Raw genomic sequence first — 16,908 nt, 5'->3', positions numbered from 1 at the left:
TCTAAAGTTTCGTCGGAACGAAGTTACGGAAAATCAATTAACAAACGGAGACGTAACAAGTTGTTCCAGTTTCATATTGGGCCACATCAAAATGGTCCTACAGGGAATCAAATATTTATGCCCCCCCAGTGGCACAGCGGCATGTCTGCAGACTTACACCGCTATAAACCGGGTTTCGATACCCGTGGTAGGCAGAGCACGGATAGCCTTTTGTGTAGCTTTGTGCTTAATAACAAACAACAATAAGAAATATTTACATAAATTTCAAATGAAGATTTGAAATAAGTAGCACAATAAATAATTTAGTATAATAACATATAAAAATTAAGAAAAAGTTAGGCCTACCCACCGGACACAAAAAGTTTCCGTTTGCTTTCCAGTTTTAACGACAAACTTTTATTTCACATTTCCCTCTGCTTTCTGGATTTAGAGAGAACCCATGAATTATCTTTCCACAGCTAAATCGGTTTGAATAGCCCAAGCTGAACAGCACGGCATTTTTTAAAACAGGAATTATATGAATTGCAAGTCAGATGTGCTTCTGGGTAACAACATGGCGCCTTACTGTCACGTGAGAGCGTTCTACCCAATCATACTCTTACTCGATATATACCAGGTTGACCAAATTCTCTTTTTTAACTGATCTGTACCGGATGCTCGTGGAGTGTGGTAGTTTAATAATTTCTTAGCTTATTCGTTGTATCGTGTAGGGTAATGTGGAATAACGAAATGGACTAATAATAATAGTAATGCTCTAGAGGAAAAAAATATTCATGTTACAATAAGCACGGTAAAAATGCTCGTCATTTAAAAAGTGAAGAACCGATTTTAGTACTCGCGATACTTCATACTATTAGTATTACTAAAAAGAAAATCACACTCACAGTATAAATTATTTTTATTTTGTATTTTTAAACTAAGTTCAAGTACCTAGATTTTGCTTTGAGTTTGAACTATTTTACTAGTTTAGTAATAATAGTGTTTTGATTTCTTAAGTTAACTAAGCCAGAGCTTCACGATAGACGTAGTTTCACATTGGGACAGTGATATTGTGGAGGCTCAAGAGCATTTAAGTACGAATTTTCTTATTACTTGTACTAATTTGTAGTAGTAGTTAAGTTATTCAGACTAAAGACAATATAGGTATAAGGTTTGATTTTAAATTGCAATAGTCTCACAACTAATTTTTTGTATTATAATTTATAACAAAATTTAAAGAAAACAAGGGACCTGTTGGTTCCTCTTGGCTTTCACATTTACCAAGCTAAACTAAAAATTAAAAAAAATTCAAAGCTAGCTCCTATGATTTAAATATTTATCAAGCCTGCCCTTATATGTCCTTAAATTTGTGAGTACACCACATATGAAGGTAACCCATTTTAAAGGCCAACCACCTGTTAGAAAAATAGAACTGAAGATGACTTCTAACTGTCAAAATTTTATTTGTCCTCTGACAAGTTGGAGTGCAAGGTGATGTTCATGTGATGTACAAAAACATTTTTGTTCATGTAATGTTTGTATTATGTATTTGCATAAACTGTAGAACCTTAGGCATATGTACAGTTTTTTTCAGTATTCCTGTATATTGTATTTGTTACTAACTTTCTTCTACCATGAATTGTCGCTAAATCAGCAATATAAGATGAAATGAATATTTGATAACTCTGACATCAAATACATAATACTATAAAGTTGAAATGCATATTAATGGAACATTACCAAATTTAAATGGAAACTAGTTTTGACATTTCACATGTCCTCTTCAGTCCAACATTTGTTGAATGGCATTCTGTAAAAGGTTGTTACCTGTGCACTTTGAGTTTGCCCCAACCTGAGCAGATAGGGCTAATAGTCAGTTAAGTATGGAACTTACAAGTTACATACATTATAGCTCTAGAAGTACTGTTAACAAAGAAAACAGAAAAATTATATAGTTAGTCTTCTAAGAAAAAAACAGTTACAAACAGACTAACCAAAAAATAGTCCTAAGATTTCTTTGAATACTTAAATTATGATTGCTATGATTACACCACTAGGCTCTCCATTGAACACACTCATCAACTACGACTGCTAATATATGTTAAAAGAACATTCCCATTAGTGGAATTACACACTAATAAGCTAATCATAAATTGTGGCACTTTAGTATTTGTTTAGTTATACACCATTAAATGTATAAAAGTTTAAGAAATACTGAAAATCTGAAGGAATGCGATGCAATTGGAAGTCATGATATATGACATTTACTTTTGTTTGTAGTACCTGAGACTTTCCAAGTGTGTTATAATGCATATCATCTGATTTTTGGTCTGATCATTTGAAATTCATAAAAAGTTCCTAACAAACCCTTTGAACTGTGACCTGTATTTAGTTTTTATACATCGAGATTCATGTAATTGTTTTGACTGTTAGTACTTGTAGTAGTTGCAGCTGATATAGCGATATTGGTAATTATTTTGTATTACAAGATCATCAATGATTTTAGGAATCATTCAACAACACTTGTAATGATAATGCACAAGAAGAGCCTGCTGTTAGGCTTACTCTACTGTGAAGCATGAAGTAAGGTCAAGACCACTTTATTATGTTATTGTCATTAAAAGTTTAATATAGTCAGTAAGTAATTACTACCTTTGTATGCCCATCTTTAGTAGTTTGAAAGTTGATGAACAAATCTATAACAACACATTTGTTGAAAATATCTGCCAAATTTAGCTAAGTTTTTGTAAGTGTGGATAAGTTTTTGGTGAACCTAGTTGTATTTAACTGTCATAAACTGAGAGTTTAATAAATTTCTGACATAAATGTCTAAATAGTGCTTAGAAACACCAACACTTAACAGATTCTAATGTTGTATGTTCAAGGGAAAAGTGTATTTAAGAAACATTGTAATGCTTTAATCCATTTATTATTGAATTTAAAATTAAAGTAAATTGCTAGCCCTAAAACAAGGGGATGTAATATATGTATCAAGACTTATTTGCTGCTCTAATTATCTGTATGGCATAATTGCCATTCATTAATTTTTGCTTGATTTTGTGTATTATTATCAGTAAAATTCATTATATTTAGAAAAATATAGATAACAATCACAACTAAGAAAGCTGATAACTTAAGCACTTGTGAGCAGTTTGTAAAAGAGAAACGAGTCAAGGTGTTTGCCACCAAAAATGGTTTAATAATTAAAATTAAACATCAGAAAGTGATTAAAAGTTCTTTTCTGTTACAGATGGTAGTTATCAACATGAACAGTATTGGAGAAGAATGCAATAAGCTGAAACATGAGTATGATACCTGTTTTAACAAGTGGTTTGCTGAAAAGTTTCTGAAAGGAGAATCAAATGATGAATGTGTCAGTCTCTTCAAAAAATACCAGGATTGTGTTAAGGTTTAGGACTCTTAATTTATAAGCTTTTGAGATAGTAACATTTTAAGTAAGCCAAGTTCTATCTTAGCAGTATTTGAAAGCATACAAAATAGGAAATTACCGACATGGTAATCTGATAAAATATTCAGTTGTTCTTTAAGTTTATTTAAAACCTACTTACAATTAAACAAAATGCGTAGAGGTATAATTTTTTTAAATTTGATATTTTATAAACGTGTGTGTTAAAATTTTCATATTTTAGAAATATAAATGTTCTTGTAGTTAGAAACAAGAAGCTTTGTGATGTGATACTCTGTAGTACATTAAAAAACAACAGAGTATCACAGAGGTAAGTAAGAAGGCCATAATAACAGAAGCTTTAGGGATTCTGTTTGTGGAGGATGTAATGAGTCAAGCTCAACCATAAGAAGACAAACTGAACATTGCTAATTTCACACATTAACAAAATCACTTTATTTTAACACAAAATAAAGTGGTATGTGAAAGTCTATGGGAAACCAAGATGCTCTTCATTCTATTAATGGCAGAGTAAAAATATAAGGATAACCAGGATGGACAAGTCTGACCAAGAACTGTATTTAATTTTAAGCTCCATCAGATTAGTTTGTGACTAGTACTATTAACAGAAAGGAAAGTAGGTTTTCCACTATTCCCACATATGGTAAACACACCAAACAATTGTTGAAAATTAACCAAGGATTTATCAAGCATGCTAAAAACATATAAAGACACATCTAGGTTAGTTTTGACTATGTGTGGTTATCTACAAATAGCATTAAATTAATGCAGTTTAAGGTTGGGCACACACTGTTCATTTAGAATTTGCAAGTAAGTACATAATATAGTGTTCATATAATAAGTTATGGAAAGATTTAGTTTACGATATCTACGTACCACAATCATGATCCAATTTAATGCAATAGAATCCTAACCTGAAGTGTGGACAATATCTGATGCTATGACGTTTACACAGGACAATGTATAAACCTTTAACTTTAGAACATAGAATAATAATATAAATAAAAATAAACTTAACTTTAACTAAAGGTTAACGTAACACAGAAAAAGAAGAACCAACTAAACAAGAATAGTAGAATAGTGTTTATTATATATATATATATATATATATATATATATATATATTCATGTAGACAAAAGAAAGAAAATGTAGAATTTTAATGTAATCTTTTGAAATTACACATCTTTGAATTGAAATCAGAATTATTTTATTAAAATACCATAGCTATATAAATATTGTTGAACTTGTACACAACCATTTAGGAGTGGGGGATACTTTTATAAGAACATGTCAAAGAATTCTGCAACATTTTAATGTTTTAGCTAATTTTTCATAGCTTTTAAAGTTTCATTTACTAGACATTAAAATATGATTTATTCATTATGTTTTAAGTGGGATAAAACCTGTTACATCTTTATATCAGACATTTAAAACCACCCATATGGTAAAATTCCAACCTTAAATCTAAGATCTCAGCATAACTTTCACTTTTTTAACTTGAAACAGGACATGAATTAAATGAATAGATGTTATTTCTTCCACAGTTCAATATATGCACATATCCTATGCTGAAAGAAATATCCTTCTACAACCTATGAATGTGCTGGTTCAACTCAGGCTTTATAAGGGAGTAGCATCTTTCTTATTTGACAGGCTCCTTGGTGGGCCATTGCTTAATGATAGCAACTTTACCAATCTTGCATGGCCCCATACTCACATGTGGGATTTTTCATCATCATTGTCTACTTCCAATGGTACAGTTCTGGTTCCAGTGGAGATGGAAAGATATGAAACTGCTAGTACAGGATCTCTAGGTCAGTAACTAAACCTTGGTTAGTGGGTTTACAAGCAATGACCACTGCTTCTGAACCTGGGAAGCCAAAGAGTACAAGGCTAACATTTCAGCATTATCTTTCCTCTGCTACAAATGAAACACATTAAATAAAATTAAATAATACCCTGCTTTTTTATTTATATTTAAAGTTATATTAATGTATCCTACACAAAATATATGATTAAAATACAATTATATAGTGATAAATACTGGGCAAATATCAAGTAAAAGCCACAACCTGATGAATAATTCCATTCTAAGAATAAACTACTGAAAACCCTAGATATGCTGGCCTAGAGCAAACCAGTAATTTGCAGTTTCACTTTATTTGAGATAAGAGTCACAATTGTATAATTATTCTGGTTAAGTTAACTGTATAAGCCAGTATGGCTTCCAGTTCAGTGAAGACTTACATAGAGATTAAAACCAAATGATAAAAGCTTAGTTTGATGATATTTTGCTGGAAGAAAAGATGTTTTTAAATAAATTATGCCACAATTTCAGTCCTGTTTTTTTTTTCAAAGCTTGCAAAAATCTTGCTGTGTCATTTTATACTTCCTTTGAATTACAATTTTCTGTATGATGGAAAAAAAAGAAATGTTTTTTTTGTAGGACAAGATCAGGGTGAGAACTGTTAGTCTTAGGTCATTTTGTCTCTGACAGTATCAAGTTTCATTTCACTAACTAGTTCGTTGTTTGTTAGCTTATCAACCTAAGTAATCTGTTGAATGGACAATGAAAGTCACTGAAAAGAAGTGTTAAATAGTAAACTTGTATAATACAGAATTGAAACTTGAGTACATTAAATGAAACATGATTAACAATTAAAAGTCAGCTTGCTTATAGTTTTGATATGGTTAAAAAAAAGCAATTTTTATTGTATTTTAGCAATCTTAAACTCAATAAAGTTGTGTGTGGTGTTTTTTGAAACAATACAAGATAAAATTTACAGTTTTATAAAATAATAACTTTACGAGAATGTATCAAATTTAAAAATAAGATATTTTACAGAAGCTACATAAGATGTAGAAAGTTCATCACAAGTTTTAAAAAAATTTCATACTGTAGTTTTTTCAATAAAACAAACCATATGATTAGTGCATTGAATCATTGCACCTGAACATTATTAAGGGTTAATGAATTCAGCTGTTGAAGCATGAAATAAGGGCCAGTACATTGAAAACAGTTTCTTTTGTGTTGTTGGCACATATCACACCATACCCAGTCTTGGGACTGAAATTTTTTTTCCTTTAATTTCCTGTTATTGTTTCTCTTTCAGTATTTATGACTTTTACCCATTTTGAATGTGCAACTTCTTAAACATCAACTAGTGCAAACCATAACTCCATATATCCCTGTGGAACATCTGCACTCTTAGGTTGACAATACACCACATCCATAAGTTATGTTTCATGTTCATACAACAGCAGGTTTACTAAACAAAAGTTGACTATTTCTTTAGGTGGTATCAATATGGATGGCAGGTTGACATATCTGCACTGTGAAGTTGACAATACACCACATCAGCAAGGAACTGTGCTTCATGTTCATACAACAGTAGGTTTGATAAACAAAAGTCAACTTTTGCTCTTTATGGCATCAGTATGGATGACAAATGTTTGTCCCACTCAATTTGGTCAGAATTCACAAACTTTGCAAACATGTGCTTGGCAATGTATATAATGCATTCAGTATCCAAAGTGTGTCTTGTCTCAGAGATCTTGGAACCTCTAGCTGTAACAACTGTCTGGAGCTACATTTCTATGGTCCATAAGAGTAATATAGTGCACTATCATGCTTATGTTTGTGCCAAATGTTTTGTGCATTCATGTTGAGTTTTCCAACCTGCAGAGGGTGCACTTCACCTTGCCACACTGTAAGTAGCAACTGTATGTGAATTCTTCATTTATAGTGTTAACCCTGTATGATTCATTGTTCTCAGTACTACAATGACTTTTCTAGTTGCCAGTATCTAAACATTTGACGAATAGATGAGTTTTCACCATCTTGAAAGATAATTTGGTTGTGTAACAATTCTGCTGCCCTGGATGATGCTATACAACAACGTTGTACTCCTGCAATGTTAAAATTTGTCAGCCATTTGAACTGTAAATGATCTCATTTAGCAAACTTCCTACTATATATTTAATGATGGTGCTATGTAGCAAGTACAGTAACCTTATGAGCTGAACCTGCATTCAGGAGCCATCAACAAAGACTGATATATGCATTTACACATGCTACAATTTCCTGCACCTTTGAAAACAGTGTTCCAGTTTCACAATCATCTCCTTCCAGTGTGATTGGCCACTCTTATTTAGGATAAGCTGATACTGGAGTTTTAACTAAAGCACACTTTAGTGACTACAACAATTCTTGGTCGCAATCTTCAGTCCATCTAAATTTGTTAGAACAAAAACAACAGCTATTTAAGAGAGGTTGGCCACAGTATGTTCACAGTATTATTATTTTATTTTTGTCACTTGTAGGGGTTAGTCAGTAACTGCTGCAATTTTTACAGGATCAATTGACAATCCAACTATGTCTGCTGTATTTACACTTATGAGCACACACTTCCCAGGTTTGACTTTAAACCTTCTTTCTTTTTTTCTTGAAAAACCACTCAAGTTGTTTGCAGTGGGCTGAAATGTGTGTCCAAACACTAGTATGTAATTCCCATAGGTGAGACATATCTCCATTTGCAATCATGTAGGCTCCATTAGCCACTCCAGAGTGCAGGTTTATTACACAGACTGAATGGAATGATAAACTTATACAAGCTGTTTCAACTGTAAAATATCTTATTTCCTCATCCAGTTCTTCTTGCTAGTAGCCTGATGTCTGTTCTACCATGTTGGATCAATGGATACCTTCCAGCACATTGATCCATTTAAAAGTGACACAGAATCCATGCATTTCCTTTCAATTCACAATCACTACTAGACATCACCAAGCACACACTAGTGATTGTATTAATCCATCTTTCGACATCCATAGTGCTCCAAGGAATCCATACAGCAGTTCTGTTGTTGGATAAGTGTTACTTGTGTGTCTGTGATTACATATAACTATTCTACCTAGATAGCCATCTGGTCTGACAAACACAATAGCATATTCAAGTAATAATATACTTGTGGTCCAGTCACTATTCTATAATCTGATTGTCTGCACAGCATTTTAACACTGGCCTCAGATGCTCTGAAAACTGTGTTATTGCTGTTAGAGTGGTGCAGTTTTAGTAACTCAAGCTGCGTAGTGAGCCTCGGTCACTTGTGCCTGACTTACTCTCCCATCAGCCATTTCAGCTGGAATCTTTTGCCAACAACCATTGGCACAAGTTGACACCTGAAGTGAAAACAGTAATTACTTTGTTTTTGGATAGAAAACTGTGTATCATATGTTAGTTCCATCTTTACTGCAGACAGTTGCTACACACTAGGCTGTATTTTTCGGGTTCAACAAAACATCATCATTTGTAATTCCAAAGGTATTGTGACTTTTGCCCTCAACAAGTACTCATCTAGTCCATTATTTCTGAACTCTAACAGCTCAGCATTGGATAGTTTACCACAAAGCTGCAATTAACCTGCACCACAGGCCATCCTGTATGTCAACTTATGCAGTAGATTCATCCATAATCACATTATTGTATCACATGAAAATAACTGGAATGTTTAAACACCTGCATCAAACTATTTACATATACAAGTTTGAACATTACTGTGAGATTGTTTACATATATCATACTAACTTGAACATTAGAATGTTTAAATACCTATATCAAACTTTACATGCATCATACTAACTTGAACACTATGCTTGTGTCAAACTATTTACATATATCATACTAACTTGAACATTATACTTGTACCAAACTATTTACTTATATCATTACTAATTTGAAAATTAGAATGATTTATATGTGTGTTAAACTAGCTAGTGCAACCTAGTAACATGGACATTAAAATATTTACACAAGTGTGTGAAACTTCTTGTGTAACATGGACATTTGGATGTTTACAAAGGTGTGTGATTAAACCTAGTAGCCTGGACACTAGGTTGTGTATACACTGTTGATATTTGATGATGATCTGGTTCCGTGTTAAAAATACAAACTGTTACTTTTACCAAAGTCTTATCTAGTTTATTATTAATATTGTTCCATCTCTGAAGTTATATTGTTAGAGCAATGTAATGGGCTTATATTAGTTAAAAGATGTTAGGGAAAATTATATTAAGTTTATGCATACTGATATCAAGTTCTGTGAGGAACATTAAATCTATGATAGTGCAAGAATCAAACCACTAATATTTATATTTTCTGTAAGTAAGATATATTATTTCTTTATTCATTATAACTTTTGATATATAAATTTTGATTATTTTAAACTTGTTATAATATATTTATTATAAAGATTATTTTGCATTGTTAGCTTAGTACATGGATTTAAGATTAATCTCATTCTTTTAAGCTGGCCCAACCTTGTAAGATATTATTGGAATTATGAATAAAAATATTGGAGGGTACAAAATGATGATACAATGCATTTCACTCATTATAAGTAGGAAGGTAACAGTATATTTAATCAGCTATGTTTATTGCTTGACTGTTTTTTTTTTAGCTCTGATCTATGTTGATAGCTTGCTTTGATCAGAAGTTCATATTTATTACATTTCAGAAAGCTATTGAAGCACAAAAGATAGACCTGTGGGAACTTGAAAAGGATGTGTTAGGGACAGAACAAGAACAGAAACCAAATCCAAAGAAAAGAAGTGATGGAAAAACATGACTTGAGCTTTAATTAATTAGAAAACTGAAGTTATGGAGATTGTATAATCTGAAGAGTGCTTAGTTGAATGAAAAGAAATTGGTCTGATATCCATTGAATAGGTTTTGCTGAATGTGTTGATAGATAGCAGAAAGTTAGATTTTTTTTTGCATGATACCGAATGTTAGTGGAAATTTCTTTTGCTGCAGCTTAGAAAATATCTTGATCTAAAACAGCAATAATATGGTAACAAAAATGCTGGTCTTATTTTCTATTTAAATTTAGTTGAATCTTCTTGGAAGAAAGGGCAAACATTTTTATTGGAATGGAAAAGTTCAACAGTAACATATAGAAAACTATAATGTTTGTAAATATTTACATTATGAAAATTGAACAACATTTAGGAAGTACTAATGCTTATTAATCATATAAGGATTGTGTTGTTACTGGTAAAAGAAAAGAATTTTCTAGGTTTTTGTATCAGAAAATTTTAAAACATCATTAGAGAGTTGCACCTCTTGATAATTGGTGTGAAACATGTTTGATCTACATGACTGAGTCTTGTAGAAGATTATTTGCATTGAGAAATAAATACAGTATGCATTTGCTAATGAATTTTGTAATTGAAAACTATAATGCATATTAATTGCTTTTCAGGAACATTTTTTTTCTAAAAGTGTTTGGATGAACTAAATCAAGAATTCTTTTGTATTCTTAGTTCCATGTAAGCAATCATATCCAAGCAAAATCTCATTAAATTTTGCATGATATTTTAAAATATGTCTGATTGCTATTATCTTTTTTTGAAAGAAAAATATACTCTTTATTCCTCCTTTAAGTTGCTTTGCTCTATAGTTGAAATTCATTTTCAAGACTGCATTTTATTGTTGTCTGGTACTACTTGTCATGTATTCTTTGCTGCAACAATACTTGTAGATTATATGTAATAGACAACTGCTTTATAAACTTCCCTAATAGAGTGGTTTAGTAGTATGGAAGTGATGATTTATAACTGTCAGTGCAGAAATGTTTTAGTTATAATTCTTCTTAATACAAGGTCTAGATCACACTTCTGTTTATATAAGGAAATGCCTTAAGAAACAGTGTTTATTTTGGCTGTAGAATCTGAGTGTTTGCTGATGTTTTTAACTTACTAATAAGAGGTTTGTGATAATTAGTTTCTGGACCATACCTTCAATTTCAGTGATTACTTTCTAGACTTTGCATCCAATGTTAGTAATCACCTCATAGACTTTACAGTTGGTGTTAGTAATCACTTTATAGACTTTACACTCAATGTCAGTATTTGTGTCCTAGACTTTACATCTAATGTTAGTGATCTATTTCTAAGCTGTATATTTAATGTCAGTAATTACTTCTTAGACCTTATATTTAGTGCCAGTGATCACTTCCTAGACTTTGCAACCTTGCATTCAATGTCAGTAATCACTTGCTAGACCATACATTCAGTGTCAGTAATCACTTGCTAGACCATACATTCAGTGTCAGTAATCACTTGCTAGACCATACAGTCAGTGTCAGTAATCACTTGCTAGACCATACAATCAGTGTCAGTAATCATTTGCTAGACCATACATTCAGTGTCAGTAATCACTTGCTAGACCATACATTCAGTGTCAGTAATCACTTCTTAAACCTTATATTTAGTGTCAGTGATCACTTTCTAGACTTTGCAACCTTGCATTCAATGTCAGTAATCACTTGCTAGACCATGCATTCAGTGTCAGTAATCACTTGCTAGACCATGCATTCAGTGTCAGTAATCACTTGCTAGACCATACATTCAGTGTCAGTAATCACTTCTTAGACCTTATATTTAGGGTCAGTGATCACTTTCTAGACTTTGCAACCTTGCATTCAATGTCAGTAATCACTTCTTAGACCTTATATTTAGTGTCAGTGATCACTTCCTAGACTTTGCAACCTTGCATTCAATATCAGTAATCACTTGCTAGACCATACATTCAATGTCAGTAATCACTTGCTAGACCATACATTCAATGTCAGTAATCACTTGCTAGACCATACATTCAATGTCAGTAATCACTTGCTAGACCATACATTCAGTGTCAGTAATCACTTGCCAGACCATACATTCAGTGTCAGTAATCAATTGCCAGACCATACATTCAATGTCAGTAATCACTTGCCAGACCATACATTCAGTGTCAGTAATCACTTGCTAGACCATACATTCAGTGTCAGTAATCACTTGCTAGACCATACCTTCAATGTCAGTAATCATTATTTGACCAAACATCTATTTACTTAATTAATTACAAATATAATTCACATCTTATAAAAAAAATATGCTGTTTTATGAAAATTCCTTTCTTTTAAAGGATTGCTGTAAGATAACTTGAGAATTTTATTGTAAAACCAGAAGAAGAATTTTGAAAGGATTTTTTTAAGGATAGAAGAAGAGTTTGAAGGGTTTTGTCCTGAGGTCAAAATTAAATATTTGAAGGGTTTTATTGTTGGTTGGAATGAAATGGTTGAATGGATTTATTGTAAGATGAAATTAGAGTATTTGATTTTATGAGATGAATACAGACAATTGCTTTATTGTGGGGTTAATAAATTCTTGATTGAGATTTATTTTAGGGATAATATATTTTTGCTTGTTTTATTATGAAACTAAAACTAATTTAAGCTTTTTTTTATTTTGAAAAAGACATACTTGATCACTAAACAAAAATGGCAACACACTAGCTTGTAAATGTTATGTGATCAGCAAAATACAAACACCACAAACATTGTAGAAAGCTAACAAGAATAGAAAATTCCTGTGAATAACAATAAAAGGTACTAAATGTTACAGAAAGTAATGTACACTTCATAAATATTCTTCTGAATTCATAGTTATGCCAGATGATTATTGTGGAAACAAATTAAAGATGAGGATTTTATGCAGTTCCATTTTTTGTACATTTGGGGGTGGGGGAACAACAACTTGTTTTTGTATTAAAAACATGGAGTGACTATAACGCTTCTAATAATTATGAAAGACTACAGAGCTTTTGTGACTTTTATATAGATGAAGCCACGTTACAACTGTACCAGAATTTAAAGAAAACTTTCAAAGTGTATCAGGTGTTATTACTTTAATAGCACACACAGTATTTTATGAATAAGATACAAATATGAATGTATTTTAGAACAACTATATTTAAAAAAATTTCGGACACGCATGTAATAATTTAAGATTCTAATAGTTGTCAATAGATGGCAATAGCTTTTATTCTCATATGAGCTGTAATTTGTTTATAATTGTAATAATACGATTCTAATTTACATCACTTTTTAATTTTTACATCACTTTGTTCCAGATAACTCAAAGCTACACAAAAGTATTGTGTATTCTAAGTTATTGATATGTACAAAGTTTAAGAGCCGTCGAAGACCTTTGAATTTGAGACCTGAATTTTTAAATTATTAATATTGACTGGAATTTACAGTTTTGGATACAAAAATATGAATGTAGATAATTAAGCCTATTACTGACCCCTCTTTTGTTTGTAAGAGCCAGTTTAACAAATGTACAAGTACATAGGCACCCACAGAAATATTTTCACATGGGAGGGTGGCAAAACATGTATATAGGGGATAAGCTTTTACAGTGTAAGTCAACAGACTAAAAGAGTGTGTGCTTAAACACAAATTTATAGTTTTAATAAAAATTACTAAAAATAGTTTAACTAATATGTGCATTATTTTGTGAAATATAGGGAGGGCAAATGCCCTCCCCTGCGGACTCTTATGTATCAGCATGACTTTTACTAATTAAAGGTAATGAGCCATAATATGACTCAACAGTTATTGAATGCGAATTTGATTGCAATTAAGAAGATGAATTAACGTTGGTTGTGTGTGTGTATATATATATATATATAATTTTTTTTCGTATTCTCGATTAACCAACGTCTTTATTACAGAAATATCTGAAACACTGGGACTTACCACTTACGTCTTTTTAAGTTATAGATGTCTCAAGAATCAGAACTCTTGAGATAACGTAAGGAGTTATGTTAGCATAGAAGGAAAATGAATAATAATATTGAATCAAAGTTGTATTACGCCTCGGCTGGAGGTTAGGGAGCTGAATTCATAGTGTACAGATCGCGGGATCAAATGCTCTTGCCGAGCACGCCCTTTCAGTCGTGAGGGCTAGTCCTACTTTTTATTGTTAAAAAGAGAAACTCAAGAGTTGATGGCAGGTAGTGTTGACTGGCTGGGTACCTTACCCTAATCGCTTCTCATTTGTGTGAAGGTCAATAAAATAAAAGAGTGTTACACTTGCAATGTATACCATGCTGTGTTATAAAAATACGGAATAGATGAAAACGCATAATAAATACTTTTATTGGTAGTTATACATTTATGAAGTCATTGAAATTCCCTAAGTAAAAAAGTATACGATTTTTTAGTTTAGCAGTTTTGCCCTGAACATCCTAGTGCCGAGTTAAGTTGCCTCATAAGGTCAGTAATATCACCCTTATATTCTTTTTAAGAAATGATATTTGGTGTGATTCGTTTATAGCGTACATGATCTTTGACGCTATTCTGTTTGAATGTTTCTCCAAGTTCGCGTGATTGTTTTCTTTTTTTTTAATGTATAAAGTCTATAACACAATTAGCAACCATGAACACATCATATATTTTGTTCCTTTATGTATATATATATCTAAACAGATTTTATAGTGATGTGATCAGGCCCTCTCGGAGGGTCAGAAAGGCCCGGGCCACTTCTATCTTTTGAATCACCTGGCTATAATAAACACAAAAATTATTATACATGAAACAAAATATGGCAATCATAAGCCCAAAAGAAAAGTGAAACATAATTTGAATATTTAATTTGCAGTTCTAAGTTGAGAGCGTGTGTCACATTTTGGTTTGATTGGGAAACACATAAAAACTAGTCGTGAAACTTAACAAATGCAAAAAACAAGTGTCTAAATTTGAGGCCCGGGCGAAATCCCCCCAACCCCTATATTGGCCTTAGGTATGCGGGGCTAACGAGAGGAAGGGGCAGCTGCCCCGGGGTCTGTTGTAAATCCGCATACATGCCTCTGTGCCACTGGGGGGCGCCCCTGTATGAATGACAGTGGCTTATTTAGACACCTTAGGGTTACGGGACAGTGAATAATATGGGGCCCCTTCATAGACAAGACAAGCGTTACTTCTCGGTTAAATATATACCTTGGTCTAGAAATGTGTGTATGTTTATAACTAGATTCCATTTTTTATATGCACATTTTTAATCATTAACGCTATTTTAACAACGTAAATCTTGATCAAAAATATATTATTGACAACTATAATAAAATTTCGAAGAAACATTTTTTTTTTAAAACTCATTACCTTTCTACTAATTCTTCCACTTTCAACAACACTATTTATATAGTAATTTTAGGGTCCCTATTTAGCTCGGAACCCTGACTGACCTCCCGTTAAATTCGCCACTGATGATTGAAAAATAGTATGTATATATATTTAAGTTTTAAAAGCATATAATGACAACTTATTTATATTTTAGAAGAAAACTATTATCGTCAATTATGTTTATTTTAGATCTACCCAGCAGCTGACAGTTTGTATGCAAATTAGATACATTTATATAATTAAGCTACAACATTATGAGACATATAAAATCCAACTTCGCATTTTGTGAAACAAGAAGCTTTATACCATCGGTACATGGAATTATAGTGTTATGGAAGTAGATTCAGTCATTTAGCGTTGCTATAAAATTATGTATAGTTCATACTTCCATAAATAGGGAAAAGTTGTGATTTTAGCCGTAGTAGAACAAATCATATTCACTGAAATAATTTCTAGTGCTTTCCTACCATTTGATTCTAATTTTGTATTATATTTAGGGTAATCAGGGTAGATCACACCAACCCAGGCATCCTGTGAAAGTAGACAGGTCACCTAGGGACAACCTGAACCCTTTAAAAAATTCTTTCCACAATCTGGTGGATAAACCGAGCGTCACCTCGGTTTGTTATTTTCCTTACTCATTAGTTTAAGGCACGAATAAATAACGCTCCATAAGACTATAAATACAGTTATGCCTAAACTAATATTTCGGTGTGAATAGAATATATTTGTTAAAATTTAAAAATAATATTGAGAAAATATAAAACCATATTAACCATTTCTAAAAAAATATTTTTACTTACTAGACTATTATAAATCTTTGTTTAAATTATTTAGGAAAATATAGTGATGCGTAGTAATAGTGTGAAATTTATATAACCATACAAGTACTAAACCTCTATACCTTCGGAAAGAGTAGCTGCTATTGCGCATGCGGCGAATCTCCAAGCTTTAATGTCGACGTCGCGTTGTGTTGAAAATTTAAACAAATATGAAAATTATTCTCAAACTTAGTAACTACTAAAATCATATTCTTACATTCCTTTTAGTAACATGTATTACGAAAAAACACATACGCGAAAATGAGGTAGAAATTTAAAAGTAAGCTATTATCATAATTTACAATGTAATTATTCTGAATATTTAGTAACTGCTAATAATATAAATCTGAATAAAGAAAATATTTAATTTATTTATAATGAATTTCATTAATAGGAATATCGTGATTTTTCATTGAAACAAAACCTTTATATCTGTTAATTTATAACATTTGAAAATTAACTTCAAAAGTAAACCTCTTATTAACCAATAATACAACCTTTATTAATTATTCTAGAGATAACGTTCATCTACTGCTATCTACGGTATTGGTACTTATTTGAACTTTTAAAGAGTTGATTTTAAACAACTTATTTCTTATTTCCTTTGAGAATAATTTATTTTCTAGTTTGTATCTCTTTTCTCATTAATCTCATCGCTGATAAAAATTTTA

At 31.7% G+C, this 16,908-nt stretch overlaps 1 protein-coding gene across 3 annotated transcripts; it reads left to right on the top strand.

Moving 5' to 3' along the window:
* The first annotated feature begins 562 nt into the window (after positions 1 to 562).
* On the top strand, positions 563 to 12,629 carry LOC106472440 (TP53-regulated inhibitor of apoptosis 1-like). Of its 3 annotated transcripts, XR_002613466.1 has the most exons (5): positions 563 to 1,073; positions 2,486 to 2,562; positions 3,230 to 3,285; positions 4,952 to 5,221; positions 9,921 to 12,629. XR_002613466.1 is itself a non-coding variant. In XM_013933090.2 (3 exons), exons 2-3 carry the CDS (start codon positions 3,230 to 3,232, stop codon positions 10,029 to 10,031), a joined length of 270 nt encoding a protein of 89 aa, XP_013788544.1. In that variant the 5' UTR covers positions 591 to 1,073; the 3' UTR covers positions 10,032 to 12,629. The 3 variants fall into 3 exon arrangements, 1 of the variants encoding a protein (XP_013788544.1); XR_002613465.1 differs by lacking the exon at positions 2,486 to 2,562 and having other exon boundaries at positions 572 to 1,073; XM_013933090.2 differs by lacking the exons at positions 2,486 to 2,562; positions 4,952 to 5,221 and having other exon boundaries at positions 591 to 1,073; positions 3,230 to 3,388.
* The last annotated feature ends 4,279 nt before the right edge of the window (positions 12,630 to 16,908 follow it).

This window comes from Limulus polyphemus, unplaced genomic scaffold, assembly GCF_000517525.1.
Source record: "Limulus polyphemus unplaced genomic scaffold, Limulus_polyphemus-2.1.2 Scaffold5340, whole genome shotgun sequence".
Taxonomy (NCBI): Eukaryota; Metazoa; Arthropoda; class Merostomata; order Xiphosura; family Limulidae; genus Limulus; species Limulus polyphemus.
This window is presented reverse-complemented; position numbering and strand designations above follow the sequence as displayed.

What these genes read in the sequence shown, in the direction of transcription:
- LOC106472440 (XM_013933090.2), top strand. Translation starts at nt 3,230, where the DNA reads ATGGTAGTTATCAACATGAACAGTATTGGAGAAGAATGCAATAAGCTG. An exon ending in AATACCAGGATTGTGTTAAG is followed by an intron (nt 3,389 to 9,920) that starts GTTTAGGACTCT and finishes ATTACATTTCAG; the next exon opens with AAAGCTATTGAAGCACAAAA.